At 35.5% G+C, this 21,506-nt stretch overlaps 1 protein-coding gene across 1 annotated transcript; it reads left to right on the plus strand.

Moving 5' to 3' along the window:
- Positions 1-3,222: 3,222 nt before the first annotated feature.
- On the plus strand, positions 3,223-13,597 carry LOC130050164 (uncharacterized). The gene is made up of 5 exons (XM_056149303.1): positions 3,223-7,813; positions 7,903-8,751; positions 9,715-10,529; positions 11,169-11,386; positions 11,532-13,597. Exons 1-5 carry the CDS (start codon positions 7,411-7,413, stop codon positions 11,605-11,607), a joined length of 2,361 nt encoding a protein of 786 aa, XP_056005278.1. The 5' UTR covers positions 3,223-7,410; the 3' UTR covers positions 11,608-13,597.
- Positions 13,598-21,506: the final 7,909 nt, after the last annotated feature.

A 21,506-nucleotide genomic window follows, 5' to 3' on the forward strand; every position in this document is an offset into this window, starting at 1 on the left:
TTAAAGGTCTGTTGCTTTTTAAATGGATAATAACATGATATGCACGTTTTAGTTATATATACTATCATGTGTGGAGTTTGTAATGCTTATTTTGTTCTGCGTGAAATATAGCGGCATTTTCATGAATGTCTAAAATTTTTATTGCTGTCTAAGTATAAAACTTGCATAATTTTTGTATGATTGTTGTCCCATTCGAGAATTTTTCATAATGACATCACCACCTGTGGATGAAGTGCCACAAATCCCAGAAACCGGTGTTTTTTTCTGTAACACATGTCACAATGTAATAATTAGAAGAGGTTAATACCATCCCACCACAGGCACCTGTTTCTGTAAAACACTTACGACCTCTGTATACTAATAATAACACAAGGTACCTAGCTTCAAATGGCACCCCCTGAGAATGTCGACCTTTTGAGCTTCCATGGAATATGCTATGTAAATGTACTTACTACCGTTCTCTTGTACAATCATTCAACTAAAAATCCATATATGGTATGACTGTATTTATTGCCTATTATCTCCGAAAACTGCAACAAAGCATGGGTCTACAGCTCGATTTTCCGTTTCATACCACGAAGTGCTTTGTACTGATACCGCGCAAAATAGTAGTAAGTGCGCGAGTTTGACTGGCTAGCATACTCTTCTAAAATTACGTTTGGAATTCTTTTGAGTTATTTATAGAAAGATGAATAGTCCGAGATAAATTAAAAATAACAGACAAAAGGATGGTTTTAATGGTGACCATTGACCACTGACTACAATTGATCTTATTTTATATCATTTAGTTACTAACGTTAGGGGGAAATGCTACAGAAAATAGAGGGGGCTTCACACCCCCCCCCCATTTTTTCCCCACGTACACCTGATATATAGATATAACTACCCCCCCCCCCCCCTTCTGATTTTTTTTGGCGGTGACAATTTTTTCCAAAATGTGTCGATTCCTTGTCTGTCTCATACCATACCAATTTCAATTTATGTAGCCGTTTCACGCTTTTCATTAGCTTTAGAGATTGGGTTTCTACTGGATCCCTCCATGCTCAATGGTCATAAACGCCGAGCATAGGCCTAAATTTTGCAGCCCTTCACCGGCAATGGTGACGTCTCCATATGAGTGAAATATTCTCGAGAGGGACGTTAAGCAATATTCAATCAATCAATCTACTGGAATGGTATAATAAAATACTTCAGTATAATTATTTATAACAGTATAAGGCAAGTATAATTAAGGCTTATAAAAATCGTGTTCACGATTACATAAATCGAAATTAGGATGGGATAGACGGGAAATCCACACATTTCGGAGCAATAATCGCCGCCAAAAAAGCAGATGATGGGGGGGGGGGTGGTAGTAGTATCCGTACTTTGAACAGATGCCTGAGAATTTTTCCATATAGGCACATATCCGTAAAATTAGGGATGCGTGGGAGGGGGCGCCGGAGAAGTTGGAAGTTGCACATGGCTTGTTTAAATTTCCTGACAGGCAATAATAAAAATATAATAGTCGATGAAGACTATGCCTCTCGACTTCTCTAAAGAGAATATGACTTTCCATAGATCTGCATGAAACATGCAAATGGCAGAAATATTTTTCATACTAGTTAACGAAGTTGTATTTACAGTTAATTTCATTATTATCTCATCAGAAATGATTTCGACAAGAAAATAATTCTAAATCTCCACTCGGGAAGTCTTGGCTAAAAATAGAGTACAACGTCTTCAATTCAAAATTTTCATTTTGTTAACAAAGCAATAATTTCAAGATTTTTTTGGTAATAAACATCGTATCAATTTATTGTGATAATAAAAACAATGAGACTTTATTTTTCAACACAACGAATATACAATTTTCATTCTGTGCGGTATCAGTACAAAGCACTTCGTGGTATGAAACGGAAAATCGAGCTGTAGACCCATGCTTTGTTGCAGTTTTGGAGATAATAGGCAATAAATGCAGTGTTGAATGATTGTACAAGAGAACGGTAGTAAGTACATTTACATAGCATATTCCCTGGAAGCTCAAAAGTCCGATATTCTCAGGGGGTACCATTTGGTGTCATGAAGCTATAGGTACCTTGTGTTATTATTAGTATACAGAGGTCGTAAGTGTTTTACAGAAACAAATGCCTGTGCATCCCACCCCCAAATAGGACAGGGTGACAACAGATAAGGCACTTCCTGTGTAATTAATTAATTCTGAACTGAATCGTTACGTACATTGTATATTCAATTAATTTCAAAATCTCGTAAACACAAATTTATATTTCTATTTATCACCTAATATTTGCATTCCCAATGTTTATTTTCTCATGAATGTGAACAACGTGCGTATGAATCTCGATAAATATAATGGTTAGACTATTTCAACGACTGGGGATATTCCGATAAAAATGAAAAGTAGAGAGTAATTTATAAGTATGCCGGGTTGAAAATACACAAGGGTATGAACAGCAACGTTTCACACCAGCATAACGCGCTTCATGGTGTGCGCTGGCGCATTTATTTAGCGTCGCAGACCATGTCATAAGCGTAGCTTGGGTTCGAATATTACCGAGGCAGGGGGTCTGGGGAAGCTATCGACGTAAAAGGTGGTTTTTGTTTTTTTTTAACCGAGGCAGCTGTCTCGGTTGCCCCAATGGAAGCTACGTCACTGCATGTCCGTGTGTAGATCTATCGTCATTAAATAAATTCGGGTAAAATCCGAAACGTATTTTGCGCTTCATTCATGGTACTGTAGCAGTGTGTTTTAACTTGTATATATTATATGATACCATATTTTAATAAACATGAATAGTGCATATGGAATTAAAAACACATTTTATGATTTAAGGTTGACCTATACTCGACCTTAAATGGACTCAGTCGTGGAAAAAATGCCTTTATAAGATAGATATATATTCCAGTAATAGATAAACATTGAAAAATATATATGTCAACATGCTAATTTCATTGTTATTGCTTCTCAAAAGTAAGTACCCCATCCACAAATAATCAGCATTCATGAAAATGTATTCCTCCTTCTTATTTTTCTTAATAATTATTATTTTTCCAAAACAAATGAGCTGTAAGAAGTAACATAGACTATATACCCATTTTTTAATGATATGTAATCATTTATTTTAATAAATTTGAATAACTATTTTCATAATGTACACTTTGTGAGCCCACACATGTTAAAAGAAATACTGTTGAAAATGCCATTTGATGTCAATATTGGATATACGTACATGTACACCACTTACGCCGATCTATGTAGATACAATCTCAATAAGGAACTACACTGTTATCGCGTTATACAGATGCCGCCCCAATAAATTTGAAAAAACAGGAGAGGGGATGAGGAAAAAATGACAACTTTATGACGGTCGGTGAAATAAAACAAATTATTTGTAGCCATTCTTTGAAGCTTGCGCCGTTCTTTGAAGCTTGTGTCAATATCTGCAACATTGGAGCAGCGAACACAACTACGACATCTGTGGTCACTGGAGCAGCGAAATGTGAACTTTTATTTTTACACAAGCTTACCATGTATTTGTTCATGATAATTTGGATTCAACAGCTGCGTAGTTTTGAATTAGCAATTATTACGCTCGAGAATTTTTTACTCATATGGAGACGTCACCAGGGTACCTGTAAAGTGCGAAACGAAATCGAAACGAAACGAAATCTACCGAAACGAAACGAAATCTACCGAAACGAAACGAAATCTACCGAAACGAAACGAAACCCACCGAAACGAAACGAAACCTACCGAAACGAAACGAAACAGATTGTATAACCGAACTCTTTTAATTATAATAATTAAAAATGGTATCTTAGGCCCCTGTGAAAGTTACCACATATAAATAAAATTCGCCTCCCCTTTGATGTAGGCTTTCGGCTTGACTGTTACAAAGTTTTAAAAGTTGGAAAGGGGGGAGCAAGCACAAAGTACATATCCGTAGTTGATTAAATGCCATGTACAATTAGTTTCGGATTCATACATTTCAGAACCGAGGGTTACAGTCTCAGAGATCTGGGGAAACACACTATACGAGGGGTGGGGTCGCCGACGTTGGATCCGCCTTTGGGCATAGATACATTGTTTGAAGAAGCTGGTGTCTGAGAAAATTGAAAGCAGGAAGAGCTCTTAACCTCTTATTTTATCTCTAACTGCTGAGGTGCGAGTACTTTCAATAATGGAAAAACTCTATACATTTGGGATGTTGCTAAGACGGGGAATTGAAAACGGGACAGAAAACGGATTTTTTTTTAATGCAATAATATTAGGAGGAGGTCGGCATTTTGTAAACTGAAAAGACTTATGAACAAGGGGATTTTAAGCAGAAATCACAAAGAGAACGGGAGGACATATTCAGAATCCACCGTTTGATATACTACATACAAATACACAATATCCACATGTATACATATATTTGTCTTTAGAGCAAAAAATACTGAAACATGTATTTATGCCCAAAATCGGATTCAACGCCGACGACCCCATCCCTCGTTTAGTGTTTTCCCCCAGACCTCTGACCTGTGAGACTGTAACCTTCCGTTCTGAAATTTATGGATCCGAAGCTAATTGCACATGGTATTTATGTACTTTGTGCTTAACCCCCCCCCCCCTCCCCTTTCCAACTCTTAAAACTTTGTATCAGTCAAGCCGAAAGCCTACATCAAAGGGGAGGCGAATTTTATTTATATGTGTAAACTTTAACATGGGCCTTAGATACCATTTTCAATTATTATAATTTAAAGAGTTCGATCATACAATCTGTTTCGTTTCGTTTCGGTGGGTTTCGTTTCGTTTCGGTAGATTTCGTTTCGTTTCGGCGGGTTTCGTTTCGTTTCGGTAGATTTCGTTTCGTTTCGGTAGATTTCGTTTCGTTTCGTTTCGCACTTTACAGGTACCCGACGTCACCATTGCTGGTGATCGATGAGGGGCTGCAAAACTTGGGCCTATGCTCGACGCCGACGGTCTTTCAGTAGGGATTTTTAGCGTGTCACACCTGCTGTGACACGGGGCCTCTGTTTTTGTGGTCTCATCCGAAGGACCGTCCCATTTAGTCGCCTCTTGCGACAAGCATGGGGTACTGAGGGCCTACTTTGACCCGGATCCTCACAAAAGAAATAATATTATTATTATGATGCTGGTGGAAATATGAATTGGTCCCCCTTTTCCATCCGTCTCTCCAACTTTCTGATGCCCGCGTAATTCCATATGTTGAACATGGATCATTGTAAAACTTTTACATACATGAATAGTCAATGTATCTCACGGACGCCCTCATCCGCCAAAATGTTGTCTGTTCTCCAACCGATTTTTATCTAAAGCTTGAATCATCTTTAGGCCCCCCCCCCCCTTTTTCAATATCGGACAATCATATCGCCATGTAAAAATCAAACTGCTATCTTTGAAATACCACATTTCGGAAAACGGACGCGTGGTTCCGCATTTACATTTGACTGTGACGTAGGCCGTGTATAGGTCTACTTTAAGTCAAATTCCCAGATCCACCCCTTTATTAGCTCACCTGAACCGAAGGTTCAAGTGAGCTTTTCTGATCAAAATTTGTCCGTTGTCTGTCGTCGTTGTAAACTTTTCACAATTTTATCTTCTTCTTCAGAACAACTGGGCCAATTTCAACCAAACTTGGCCAAAAGCATCATTGGGTAAAGGGCTTTCAAGTTTGTTCAAAGGAAGGGCCATGTCCCTTTCAAAGGGGAGATAATCACAAAAATGCAAAAATAGGGTGGGGTCATTTAAAAATCTTCTTCTCAAGAACCACTGGGCCAGAAGAGCTGAAATTTACCTGAAAGCTTCCTGATATATTGCAGATTCAAGTTTGTTCAAATCATGGCCCCCGGGGGTAGGATGGGGCCACAAGGGGGGATCAAATATATAGGGAAATACTTTAAAAATCTTCTTCTCAGGAACCACTAAGCCAGAAAAGCTGAGATTTACATGAAAGTTTCCTGACATAATGCAGATTCAAGTTTGTTCAAATCATGGGACCCGGGGGTTGGATGGGGCCACAACAGGGGATCAAAGTTTTACATACAAATATATAGGAAAAATCTTCTTCTCAAGAACCACTGAGCCAGAAAAGCTGATTTTTACATGAAAACTTTCTGACATAGTGCAGATTCAAGTTTGTTCAAATCATGGTCCCCCCAGGGGGGGGGGGGGTAGGATGGGGCCACAAGTGGGGGGGGGGGGTCAAAGTTTTACATACAAATATAGGGAAAATCTTTAAAAATCTTCTTCTCAAGAACCATTGGGCCAAAGAAGTTGACATTTACATGAAAGCTTTCTGACGTAGTGTAGATTCAAGTTTGCAAAAATCGTGGCCTCCAGGGGTAGTTGGGGCCATAGTAGGGACTAAGGTTTTACATGCAAATATATATGGAAAGTCTTCAGATATGGGCCAAGATGACTCAGGTGAGCGATGTGGCCCATGGGCCTCTTGTTTACTTGTGTAATAGGTGAGCGAAAAAGTTCACAGGTCTTGCTATTTCATTGGCTGTAGAACTGTTTTATTCAGTTAGAATCTAGAGAGTTTTTGGTCAGGTTGGTTGTGGTTTGCATTTGAGCAGTTTTAGTGTCATTGAGCTGATTAATTAGCATTTTGAATTTGACAAAGACATTATTAGACCTTCAAATCCAGACTTGACGATTAGAAGCATCCAGGCAGCATTTTGATGTTTGCATGCATTAGACCTTGTCCCATAGATAGGTAATTAAAAGGTATTACCTTTTGTGATATTTAAAACATGTAATTTCATAGTGTTACGTTATTTGTAATGCAACTGTAAATATTTGAGTAAAGTATATTTTACTATATTTGAATTAAGGGAGATAACTCCTAAGGTTGAAATGTATTCTTTTGATTGTAAATCGCTGTGATATTCATTGTTACTATTTTGTCTTTTAGGGCCATTGTAATGGACATTGTAATCAGCATTACATGTATGTAATCATCATTGTAATCATCGTTATCATCATCCTTATTCGTTTTACCATACAATAAATGACTGTATTATGAACTGTAAGCCAGGAGTTGGTTATTATTACATTACAAACCGCCACCCCTGCAACATTTGGCGCCCAACGTACATTAATCAACTCTTCATTTTATACACTAGCAGTGCACCATACAATTTAAGTGTCACTGTCTCGTTAACACGAGACGATATATGATCAATGTTAAAGCAATACTACACCCTGAAGTCCAAGTTAATTATTTAAAAAATAAAATAAAATAAAATAAAACTAGCTATCTAATGTGGAATATAGTACGTTTGATACTGCAGTACCGGAAATGTTCGATTTACTTCTACTTTCGTTTTGGTTTCTCTGAAGCATATAATAAATTCGTCAGTGCTCCTGGTTTGATCTTCATGTTTCAACGGAGCGACTAAATGGCATTGAAGTCGTTTGACTTGCACTGGGGAAATGGAACGCTAGGTTTTAAAATTTACAAGGGCTCCATCACAAAAATCAAAGTAGAAGCCGTCATCAGTGTCTTAGATCGTGGCAAACCCGGGGGCCTCTCAGCCGCCATACTGAAGGAAGCAGGAGAGAGTGTTGCCAAAGAAATCAGAGACAACATTTCCAGGAATACCACGGACAATTTGATCACAAAGGCGGGGAAACTGCCATGCAAATACATAATTCATTGTGCGTGTCCACGGTGGGAAAACCATCATGACAGTAGAAGTAAGGCGGGGTGTCTTAAAGATCTCTGTACCACAGTTAAAAAGGCTTTAGAAGCGGCTTGTCATAAAGGAATAAAATCTATCGGTCTGCCACCCATAGGGTCAGGTGAGTGTTTTCCTCTTCAATTGAGAACATGCGATTTTTTGGTTCTGATGTTCTTTATCAAATTCTACAGCTTAAATTCTCATTTTCAGGGGGAAAATTTGGAATTCCAAAACTAGCATGTGTTGCTATGTATATAAAATCTATCACTGAATTTCTATATTTCCTGCCTGGCACAAAAACTCCAATCAAAGAGATCCATTTTATTGATAAAACAGACGACTTGTTAGAATTAGCTATCGACACTTACCAGATTGCTGTTATTGACCCAAAGTATCTTGATGAGAAACTTGTAGTAGAGCGACTGGACGATTTGAGTAAAACTGGAAGCCAATCTAAATATCCCAGAGGTATTTCCAGTTCATCGAACTTTGTGCCTGGAGAGCAGCAATACCAGAACCCGTACAGCCCCGCCCCCCAGCACTCATCACCAACGTGTGAACATTTTACTACAACTCCTAATGTTCAGGTACATACGAACATACCAAAATCACCATATCGCAAATATATCAGATTCGAGGGAAGAGCGGAGCATTTTAATATGAACAGACTTCGTGTATTAGTTTACACGGAAGATCTCACAAAAGTTAACAATGTAGACATTCTTGTGTCAACAGAAAATTTCCAGAACCCTGGATTAGGGGTGCTGTCGAAAGCAATTCTTGATAAAGCCGGTGATAAATACAGAAAGGAACATGCAAAATTGTTTATGGCGAAGAAAAAGAGTAATTCGAAGATGATTATACAAACGAATGCTGGCCAGCTTAGCTTTAAAGTTGTTTTGCATGCCGTCATCGATAAATTTCCGAACATTTTCCCATCTGATTATCATCTCGATCAACTCAGGAAAATGACGAATAATCTGCTAAAATCTGCTGACGAAAAGAAAGTGAAGAAAAAGCAGAACACGCTATCAGTTGCTCTGCCACTAATAGGGACAGGTAAGTTCCTTAACCACTAACATATTATTGAAAAAAGACATGGTCGTACGTGCTGTACATTCGGTTTCCCACTTAGCCAACATTTTGAAAAATCCTATTCCCACATAGCCAACATTTTGATTTTTACACCTGAGTGATCAGCAAGCTATAGTCTGTTTTCACAGGTAAATGTTTTACCTGAGAAGGACTTGCTTTAAAATAATATGAAAACAAATAAACAAAAGCATATATTTATGTTAAAAAATGGTTATGAATGTTAGGTAACATAAATACATATAAAAGTATTATACTGATTGGTATATAAATCTACTTTTCAATATCCAGATTTGTACATGTAACATATAATTGATAAACAAAAAATTGAAATTATCTGTTATGACATAAAAAAAAAAAAAAAAAAAGATTAATTGTGTAAAAAAAAAAAGAAAAATAAATAAATGAAAATAAATAAAATCTTGAAAAGAAATATAGATCTGCTTTCTTTTAAACAAGTTTTTACATTAACCCTATTATAGACCTGATTAGAATAGTGTACATAGTAATAATTATTTATGGTTGAAATTGGATGTATAATTACTAAATTGAGATTAGATTGCTGTTCTCAAAGAGTATTTGCTAGATAGGCATAATTATGATCACTGATTTACAGAATCACAAGCCTGAAAATTATGAGATCTTAATTATTTTCTGGACTGTCTGGATTGAAATTAGTTGCTGTTCTCAAAGAATATTTGCTAGATAGACATAATTATGATCACTAATTTACAGAATAACAAGCCTTATTCTGGTTATATCTGAAAACAGACTATAGCCTACCTGTAATTAAATTCTTTTGTTCTCTACCTGCACCCAATTCCCACTTAGCCAACACAGAGTTACCTGTATTTTTTCAAAATGTTGGCTAAGTGGGAAGACACCGTACATTCATATATTCAGTATTCCAAAAATATTTTACTATTTCAGGATCGATTACGAATTCAATGTACCTGGCTCAATATGCTAGAGCTATGCTCCTAGGAATGGAAGACTTTTCGTTAACAAACATTGTAAAGTTGCAGACTGTGCACATTGTCAACTTTGCAGACACAACTACGAATGTTCTTGTTGAAGTATTTAAGTCCTCCTGTTCGAACCTGTATCCTCATGCAGAACAACAAAATCAGAATCCAGTTAGACACCAACAGAACCAAAAGCAACCAAGAGATGAACCTAAGACAAAATCTGGAAAAGAAACGCATAAGTTTAACCCACGACAATATAAAATGGTGGATTCCTGGAAACCAATTGCGCAACAAAAACAGAATCTTAATTCTTATCTGGTACCAGTCCCCCCTAAAACTGCCTTTCGTGAAGAATATAGCAGTTGTAATACAGCACCTCGATCTGAATCAAAACGAGGAAATCTTCTGATGATCGACTCGGATTCCGAAGATAGCGACGTTGAGCTTCCAGAACCTACTGTACGTGAACAGTCACTAGGTGGCGCTTGCGCTGCTGTACCAGACGACAATGGAGCTATGTGTGTCATTTGCATGGATGATGTTTTGACTGACCCAGTACAGTTAAAAGACTGTAACCACGAGTTTTGTCGTGAATGCATTATGGAATATTTATCCCATAAATCGGCTTGCCCCGTTTGCAATACGTTGTATGGAGAGATGTTTGGAAACCAACCGGAAAATGGAACAGCTAAGGTATACGAAGACGACGCCTCCCTTCCGGGATCCAGATGTGGAACCCTGATCATCCATTATGAATTTCCAGATGGACATCAGTCGGTAATCAGTTATCAAAGCAATTTTACTAAATTTAATAGACTAAGTATTCAATGTACAAAGATCATATTTCGTATCTAGGTGGGATTTTTGTACCTATGTGGTATTATTTTGAAGAATTTGTTAAACAAAAATAATCCACTGTAGGAATTTTCAAAATTTTTATTACTGCTTATTTCACCTAGATTTTATAATTGAAGTCTTTGGGAAGAGAATGTTTCATCAAAATATTTTAAAAAGATATATTTTCATTCAAATTTCTTGGTACAAAGATACATACATTTTCTCTTAGCGAAAATAACAAGATAAAATTAATCATTTACTCCCACATACTTTTAGAAATAGGATTTTTCTCTTTTTTTTTTAACCAAGTTTAAATTAACTCTTTCTAAAACTTTCAAGTGCAAAAAGGTCGGCTTCAAACCACCCTGGAATCGCCTACCAGTCATATTAAATTTCATCTACTTCACTAAATTATGATTATCTAACAATAAATTTTGATTTAAATCACTGAAAATTGTTCCAATATCTTTTCTTTACACATTGAATACGTTAACAGTTTACATGAGCCACGTCTTGCGGATTCTTCACATTAAATTATGAGAATTTCGCCTACATTAAACTTAAACAATTATTTTCTAGGAAGACCACCCTAGTCCCGGTGAACCATATCGTGGGATTTCTCGCCAAGGTTACCTGCCTGACAATAAAGACGGGCGTCGAATTCTACGGATGCTGAAGCGCGCTTTTGAGCACCGTCTGATCTTCACGGTTGGGTTCTCTCGAACTTCCGGGAGAGAAAATGTAGTCACGTGGAATGATATCCATCACAAGACCAGGAGAGATGGGGGACCGGAAAAGTAAGAAAATATATCTAGACACCATTGTGCAAAAAATTGGATTTAGCCGTCATTGTCTTTTACTTACTTGTGCAGTGTATAATTTCTACACTACTTTCCCCGGTGTGTTCGTTTTTTTAAATGTTTTTTTAAATCTCTATTACAGGTACGGTTATCCAGATCCCGATTACCTGTCTAGAGTTGAAGATGAACTGAATGCCAAAGGAATTTCAGAAAAATGACCACCTTCATTCCATTCGGAGATTTTTCCTAGATACGAAGTGTATAAGATATTACCAGTATTCAATGTTTTGTTGTTGGATATATGATTTAGTTCATGAATGAGACAAGAATTGTTTAAGTGTGGTTTTACGAGTGGAAAGCACAAGTTAAATATCCCCACAAAATTCTTTTCTTGGGAGTGAAATAAATTATATATCTAACAAAAATCATTGAATTTTTCGTGTATTACATTTTCCGCGGATTATCTTTTACCGCATTAAAACAACAGTACTTTTTGTTATTTCAATCTTGTTATTTGCAGTGTTATTTTTTTCACTTTTGTTATTTTGTGTTATTTTTTCACTTTTGTTATTTTTAGTGTTATTTTTTCACTTTTGTTATTTTCATTTTGAAGGAACTTTGATTTGCCCCCAGTTTCCAGAAACCCATGTAATTCAATTTACAGTGGTTATTTGAACATAAATACCAATTCATTTCAATCAGTTTGTTCTGTCCTCTCAAACTTTACATACACACAGGACCCATAAGAATAAAAGCATAATATACACCTTATCAATTTGGAGAACTGTATAAATTCCAAATATTTACGTCAATTATTATTTACTAATTGGGTCAAATGCTGTCTGAGTGTTCCGTACCAGTTGTTGGACCGTTCTTGGCATACCAATTTTGACAACGGATTACTCCGTTTAACTGATCGGGATATAGGGCTCACTGCGGATGTGACCGGTCGACAGGGGATGCTTACTCCTCCTGGGCACTTGACCCCCATCTCTGGTAAATTCAGAGGTCCGTGTTTGCCCAACTCTCTATTTTGTATTCCTTTTTAGAGTTATGAGATTAATCGCTATTCATTATACAACTATTCGCTTTTTCATTGCAAAAAATAAACTTTAACAGATTATCAGACAAAATAAATGTAATTTACAGGTTAACCATCTACTGAATTCTTTATATACACATAAACCACTGGCACTTGTTTCTGTGAATAAGTTATGGCATCTTTATACTAATAATAACATGCTTATTATTTATTTTTATCACATGTTTACTCCTTTATTCAGTGGATGTCACCCATTACATAATTTTTAATTATTACAGTTTTCCTCCACCATTTGTGACACAAACATCAATTTTACATAATTTTTAATTATTACCCTAATTTCCTATGCTGTTTGTGACGTCACAAACAAACGTCAATTTTACGTAGTTTACAAAATGTCTGAGGAAGCAAAATTCCCAACAAAACAGTAACATAACTGAATAACCGGAGGGGAGGGGTTAACATGTGATAAAGAGAATCTCCCATGATTTGTAGTTGGATATGATTTATATCCAACTCTGTGTTTTCAAAGCTCGGGAATAAACACAACTCGTTGTATATAAATCACATCAAACCATGGGAGATCTTAATATATATTTATCACATGTTTACTTCTTTATCCAGAGGATATCACAAATTACATATTTTTTTTATTATTACGCCGTTTTCCAATGCTGTTTGTGACGTCACAAACATCAATTTTACTTAGTTTCTTTACAAAATATCAGAAGCAATATTCCAAACAAAACGGTACTAACGTAAATGAATAACCGGTGGGGGATTACGTGATAAAAATAAAATATCCCATGGTTTGTAGTTTAATATGATTTATATCCAACTCGTGTGTTTTCTATCACCTCGCCATGGCTTGAGGAGAAAAAACGCACAACTTGTTGAATATAAATCATATCAATCGCAAACCATGGGAGATATCCTATGTCTCCAAAAAAGACAACCCATCATTTCTCTTTTTGTGTGTAGGCACCAATAGATACATAAATGCATTAATTTGTTATTGTGGGGTGATGAATTCTGAAGAGGAATATATGACTCTTTGTTATTGTTCAGAAAAAACGTGATGCTGGTCGTTTTAAATTGTAATTTTCATTTGGCTCAGTCTAGGTTGGTATGCAAGCATTAAATTGTAACAATGCAAGAGATGAACATTTAATCTTTTTTGTCTTTTCTTACACTTATGAATACTTAAATAGTCACATATACTTCGTATGTGTGTTGGTTTCGGTTTTATAATTATGCCCCCCCCCCCCCTTCAAAGAAGAGGGGCGTATTGGTTTGCACCGGTTGGTCGGTCGGCAGACCACGTTGTCCGCTCAATATCTTGAGAACCATTCACTTGATCATAATGATATTTCATATGTGGGTTGGTTATGAGTAGAAGAGGACCCTTATTGTTTTTCAGGTCCAAGGGTCAATCTACTCTGGACATAGGAATATAATGTCCGCTCAATATCTTGAGAACCCTTTGCTTGAAAGACATCAAACTTGGCACACTAGTACATCCTAAGGAGTAGATGACCCATATTGATTTTGAGGTCATATGGTCAAGGGTCAAACTGGGCATAGGAATATACTGACCATTCAATGTCTAGAGAACCCTTTTCTTGACAGACATCAAACTTTTTTTTTTTTTTATAATTTATTTATTTTTTTGGTTTCATACAATACATCAAACACTTACACAAACATACCTTTCATACATGCATACATCTCCCTGTGGTTTAGGTTACTTGCTGTACAATAGTGGAAGTAATAATAATAACAATAATACATGTACTAAAAATAATGACAAGTACATGTAGTATTAATTAATCAATTGCAAAAATATTTTCCCACTTCATCCATATTTTATCAAAGTTATGTATTTTAAATGCTTGAATTGCAGCATATTTCTCTACATGATATTTAAACTTTAAGTGACTTAGTAATCTAACAAGATTTGGTTCTTTATTCTGCATTAAACAGATAAATATGTATTGTTTAGCATATAAAATTATAAAGTTTATGGCTTTATTATTTAAAGACAGTGGAATTTCACCAAATATTATATTTGACACATTAAAACCAATTCTTTCTGAAATTTTTCTATATATATGAAGACTTAACTCACTCCACAATGTTTGGGTCTTATTACACGAAGTAAAAATATGTGTTATTGTTTCAATATTACTTGTACAAAATCTACAGAGATCATCTGTTTTAACACTAATGTTTTTCAAATAATAACCAACAGGAAGAATTCTATGTAAAATTCTAAACTGTAGCCACTGAACAGAAGAATCACTAGATGTTTTGAAACAAATTTTAAACAGATCTTGCACTGAAATATCATCTACTCCATATGAAGATAGTTCAGTTTTCCACTTGCCCATAGAAGTTGGGATATCTTCTTTTGCATTTAAAATATTGTAAATAATATTAGAACATCTTTCATGCAATAAAACTGGTTCAAAAAATATAGGCATACATGGATTAACATTTTGTTTGGTTGAGTGTCTATCAATTGACAGACGTTTTAAATATTTTGAAATTGCAGTAATAATGCTATTGTATTTCATTACACATACTTCTTGAAGATTGTATAAACACTGAAATTTTTCTATGGTATGGAAGTTACAATCAGTATCAAAAAAATCTTGAACAGCTTTAATCCCCTTTTCATACCATTTCTCATAAAACACAGGTTTTTCCGCAATTCTAATATTAGAATTGTACCACACTGGAATATTATGAAAATTATTTTTAATATTTGGAAGATTTTGACTAGTCTTCAAATAAAAAAACCAAGCATTAAAAACATCCTTCCAAAAAACATTGCTTTTAACACATAATTGTTCCACAATAAAACTATCTCCAAAGTCATATAATTTCTTTAAAATATCATTTCCATACATGGCAAAAAAAATATTCATCCATGGTTTCTGACAGTTGGACCTAGTAAGCCTTTTAATCCAAGAGCATTTCAATGATGTAATAAAATTGCTTATATCAACCATCTTGATACCACCCGATAGATAGTCTTGTGTTATCACAGACCTCTTAACTTTATCTACACTAGATTTCCATAGGAATTCAAAAATAATTTTGTATAAATAAGAGATTGTTTCTTTCTTTGGAGTAGGAAGTGATATAAACAAATGATTCAATTTTGGAATAAGCAAGGTTTTAATGACAGTAGCCCGCCCAATGGGAGTAAGAATCCTTCTTTTCCACTGTTCAGTAAGAGCAACGATTTTTGGTATTTGAATTCCGAAATTTATATCTTCAATTTCTGTAAGGTCAACTGAAAAATTAATACCCAATAAATTAAAAGTTGTTGATCCCCAATCTAATTTCCATCTTGTATGGTGAAAAACTTGATCTGAAAATTTCTTTGAACCAATCCAAACAATTTTTGTTTTAGAAGAATTAATCCTTAGACCAGAAAAACTGGAAAAAAATTCTATCGTATCTAGAGCTGCAAAAAGCGATTCAGGTGATCCGTCAAGGGCTAGTGAAGAATCATCTGCATATTGCGATATTTTGTGTTCTGTGTTTTCTATACATATGCCTTTTATACTTTTGTTTTGTTTAATTAATATTGCAAGAATTTCTGCACATAGGATGAATAAATAAGGTGCAATGGGATCACCCTGCCTACATCCCCTTTGTATATCAAACTGTTCAGATAAGAAGCCACTCTGTAAAACTGAGGCTCTGAAATTTGTGTTTAAGATTTTTATCCATTGAATAAAGTTTTCCCCAAAACCAAAATACTTTAAAACTTTATATATGAATGACCATGACATTGAGTCGAAGGCCTTTTCGAAATCAATGAGAACTAGAAGGCCTGGGATATTATTTCTTTCAGTGTATGACATAATATCATATATAAATCGAGTATTCTCCCCTATATATCTACCTTTTAAAAAACCAGACTGTGTATCGGATATTATATAATCCAAAACTTGTTTAATTCTAAAGCTGAGACAACCAGATATAATTTTGTATAATACATTTAAAAGTGTAATTGGTCGCCAGTTTTTTAAAAACTGTCTTGGTTTGTCCCCTTTAGGTAAGCATGAAATGATTCCTAGTCTTTGCGAAATAGGAAGTTCCCTCTTATGATATATACAATTAATAGCTCTAACAACATAATATTTAATGTCATTCCAAAAAAATTTAAAGAATTCAGTTGTATAACCATCGCTACCAGGGGATTTGTTGTTTTTCATATTTTTTAATACTTTAAGAACCTCTGCTTCTTCAATATCATCCTCCAGTTTTTTGGTTGCATGTGTATCTAACTTGGGAGAATTGTAATCTGAGATGATGCTTTCCAGGTCGACATTAATTAAGTTAAAATCATTATTAGTATATAAGGCTTCATAATATTTCTTGACGCCTTCTAATATATCTGACTGATTGTAAATTGTACCAGTATCCAACTGAATTTTTTTGATAGTTTTATTTAAATAATTTCGGGATTCTAAATTACAAAAGTATTTTGAAGGTTTTTCCCCTTCCTCTATCCAACGTGCACGAGACCTTATCATGTGACCTTGTAGCTTTTCTTTTCTAATGTTTTCAAGAGCTGCTCTCTTCTCATCTAGAATATCAAAATCAATAGGAGAGTCAGACTCTAAAATTTCAATTTCGTCTAAAAGTTTCTTTTCTTTGATGTCTTTTTCTCTTTTCTTAAATGCTGAGTATGATATAGTAATTCCCCTAATTTCCATCATTAAAACCTCCAGAAATAAACTTTCATCAATATCGTTTTTGCACTGAAAATTTATATTATCTATGTTATCCAAATATTGGCTAGTAACAGATTGAATAGTTTCTTTGACCTTCATAACATATTTTTTGTCTGTTAATAAATTGTTATTAAATTTCCAAAGGCCACGCCCTCTTGTAAAGGGATTAAATTTTAATTCAAGAATAACAACAGAATGATCAGATCTATATCCTGGCTTTATGGTACAGTTTTCAACCAAATTTGACAAACTATCAGATACAAGAAAGTAGTCAAGGCGACTTTGTTTTAAGGGATTTTTTTTCCGCCATGTATAAGCTTTTTTATCTGGATTTAGCACTCTGTAGTAATCTAAAAGTTGTAAATCATCCATGATTTCTAGAACTTTAGCACGTGCTTTGGGATTATTGATTCCACAATAGTTATAAGTATCCAGTGAAGGGTTTAATGTGAGGTTAAAGTCACCACATAGAATAAAATATTCATTGTCATATTCCAAGAAAATATTTCGTACATTTTCGTAAAATTGAGGGTTATCAGTATTAGGCCCGTATATATTAATAAGAGTTACTTTGTTTTCTTCAATTGTCATATCAAGTGCAAGTAAATTACCTTCACAATCCCTTTTTACACCATGAATTTTAAACTCAAAATTATTATTGAACAAGATGCACACACCCCTTGAGTTTGACATATAAGAATTAAAAATACATTTGTATCCCCACTGTGATTCAATATATGGTTCACATTCAGAAATAAAATGAGTATCTTGTAGACATATAATAGAAAAACGCTTTTGTTTCAAGTAATTAATAACATCTTTACGTTTAGATGGAGTTGCCAGCCCCTGACAGTTCACTGTGGCTATTAAAATATTTTCAGACAACGACATCGCAGAAAAATAAGTAAAACAACTAAACATCTAGACATTTTCAGCAAGTAACTTACCCGTCCATCGTTTACCCATTCACACACACTAACACTCACATAATAACACAAACACATGTAAACAATTTGTATCGGTTCGATGATCCCGATCCCGGTCCTGTCGCTCATCAGATAATGGTATTTCAAACCCGATCCAAATTTGTTGCTCCCGCATGTAAATTTAAAGTTTGTTTAGCTTTCTACAGGGTAACAGGCTGTGTCCATAATATCGAACTTGTGTCGAACACCTTTCTGGTCCAACCCGAAAATTTTTCCGTTGTAGTACCAGGCACTCTGGATTTTCTCGTCGTTGTTGAGATCTCTTAGTAATTGAGAGTTCATCTGTGTTATATGATCGAACATCTTGAATCGTTTTTTGACTTCTTCCTTAGACCTGTTTCGAATAACTGTAATTTTAGATTCTGAGTTTTTGAATTTTGCAATTACTGGTCTGATTTTTCCTTTCGCCCCTGGAATTCTGTGAATGGCTAAAATATCAGCGGGGTCGATGGTCACTTTCGCTGCTTCCTTCATTATGACACACAGTTCTTCTCGAAGGTTTTCTTGTGGTTTCTCCTTCCATCCCAGAAATTTTATATTGTTTTTCTGAGAGTACTGCTGGTTGTGATTAGCGAGGGTCAACGCTGATTCCGTCAGGGATCGATATCTTTTCATCGTGCTCTGTAATGATCTCAATTCTTTAAGGTGTTCTTGAAACTTCTCTCTTATGTTTATTAAGTCCATATTCACCCCATCTTCAATTTCTTTAGTTTTCGACACAAACGTTTTTACTTTTTGGTCGACTCTGCTTTCAAATTCGTCTTTCACCTGAGCTTTCACGCTTTCAATGACTTCTTTTGTTAGTGTCTCTTTAACATCCGAGATGATTTCATTTTTTATTTCTCCCTTCATTTCTGACATAATCACTGCAACTATGCTTTTGATATCGTCTTTCTTTACCATAGATTCCCTGATCTCTGTTAGGCTTTCATGAATTCTTTTTAACTCACCCGATATGTCGGCACCTGGAGACATGGGTGTCGTGGGTTCTGCGTCGGAACTACTAGTCCGTTGTTGTAGCCTTTTGTCCGAGACATTCGTACTTCTTAAAGTTCTTATAGATGATGGTACCGAATCTATCTTCAGTTGACTCTGTACCAACCTTTTCTCCAGAGATTTTCCGCTGCGATCTACTTGTTTCTCATTCTTCTTCTCTGTTTTCTCTTTCCCGTCCATGTTCTCCGATATTCCAGTGAGTAGATCTCTGCTCACGATGATTTTTAAACTTCAAGGAATACAAAGTCAAAACCGCAAAGAATACCACAGAAATTCCACAGAAACATGCACAAATCGGTCTTTTATTTGATTAGGCGTCTTTTGAAGCTTTTATAAAGTTTTTGAGAAACAAAATCGAATTTTTAGCGGAGCACTCAAAAGTACGTCAGCCTACTGCCATCACGTGACCGGTCTTTTCACAGACATCAAACTTGGTACACCAGTACATCTTCAGAAGATGACCCCTATTGATTTTGAGGTCAAAGGTCAAACTGGACATAGGAATATACTGTCCGTTCAATATTTTGAGAACCCTTTGCTTGACAGACATCAAACTTGGTACACTGATACATCTTCAGGAGAAGATTACCCCTATTGATTTTGAGGTATGTCTGCTCAATATCTTGAAAACCCTTTGCTTGACAGACATCAAACTTGGTACACCTTCAGGAGATGACCCCTAGTGATTTTGAGGTCACGTGGTCAAAATGGTCATAGTAATATAATGTCCCCTCAATATCTTGAGAACCCTTTGCTTGACAGACATCAAACTTAGTACATTGGTATATCTTCAGGAGAAGATGACTCCTATTGATTTTGAGGTCACATGGTCAAAGGTCAAGGGTCGAACTAGACATGGGAATATACTGTCTGCTCAGTATCTTGAGAATCCTTTTCTTGACAGACATCAAACTTGGTACACTGATACGTCTTCAGGAGAAGATGCCCCTATTGATTTTGAGGTCATATGGTCAAGGGTCACACTGGACGTAGGAATATACTGTCCGTTCAATATCTTGAGAACCCTTTGCTTGACAGACTTCAAACTTGGTACACCTTAAGGAGAAAATGACCCTATTGATTTTGAGGTCACATGTTTAAAGGTCAAGGGTTAACCTGGATATTGGAATATACTGTCCACTCAATATCTTGAGAACCCTTTGCTTGACAGACATCAAACTTCTGGTGTATATTCGGAGATGACTCCTATTGATTTTGAGGTCAAAGGTCAAGGGTCAAACTGGACATATAATATACTGTCCACTCAATATCTTGATAAACCTTTTGCTTGACAGACATCAAACTTTGTACACTGGTACATGTTCAGGAGAAGATGACCCATATTGAATTTGAGGTCAAAAGTCAATAGTTGAACTGGACAATATATTACTAAGAATTATTTGCTTGATTGACACCAAACTTGGTACACTGGTACAGCATAAGGAGTAGATGATCCCTATTGATTTTTAGGTCATATGGTCAATTCACTCTTGACATAGGAAGATATTGTCTGCTCAATATTTTGAATTGATGATACTACTATCAATTAAATGATGTGTGTGTATAACCCTTTTCAATTTTGCACCATGGGGGGCATATGTGTTTTACAAACATCTCTTGTTAACTTTTACTTTTGAAAGCCCGTGAGGATAGACCTGCTACACATGACATGTGAATGTTTCCAATATCCCATTCATCACTTTCTCATATATATGCTGTCCTGTGCTGCTAAATAATAAAAGACTTTTGTTACTGCGGAGTATTTCCAACAACTGAGTTACTTCGTAAGTTAGCATTATATAGTTATTGACTGGATGAGGTGTACTTGTGCCTTTACAGACCATATGCATCGTACAACCAACACCTGACCAAGTCTGTATTGTCAATACTGAATCAAAAGTCGATAACTGCTTCATTAAATGATCAGGAATTCTACAACAGTTTTCACAGTCTTTTTTCTAATTTCTTTTACAAATAAAAACGTGTGTATTTTAACATATCATAACAATATTTCAACTGGTCAGAACTTTGAAACTGTAACAATAATCAAATGTATTCACTATTCTTTACATTGTTGTTGACAGAAATTGAATTTTAAAACATGCAATTTGATTGGTTGTTTAAATTGCCAGAGAGAAATCTAAATTAAGTTCCCAAAGTTAATACTGAGGCGAACCCTCTCTGAGGTACATACCAGAGAAGATTGTCTGGACCAGAGAGTATGAAAATTCCTGATCATTTAAGGTCATTCCTTACTCACATTTTTATCTGATATAAGCTTAGAAAGTGTATTTCTTTCCATTTATTGGAGTTAAAACTAATAAATTACCAAATAAAAT

This window comes from Ostrea edulis, chromosome 9 (genome assembly GCF_947568905.1).
Source record: "Ostrea edulis chromosome 9, xbOstEdul1.1, whole genome shotgun sequence".
Lineage (NCBI taxonomy): Eukaryota > Metazoa > Mollusca > Bivalvia > Ostreida > Ostreidae > Ostrea > Ostrea edulis.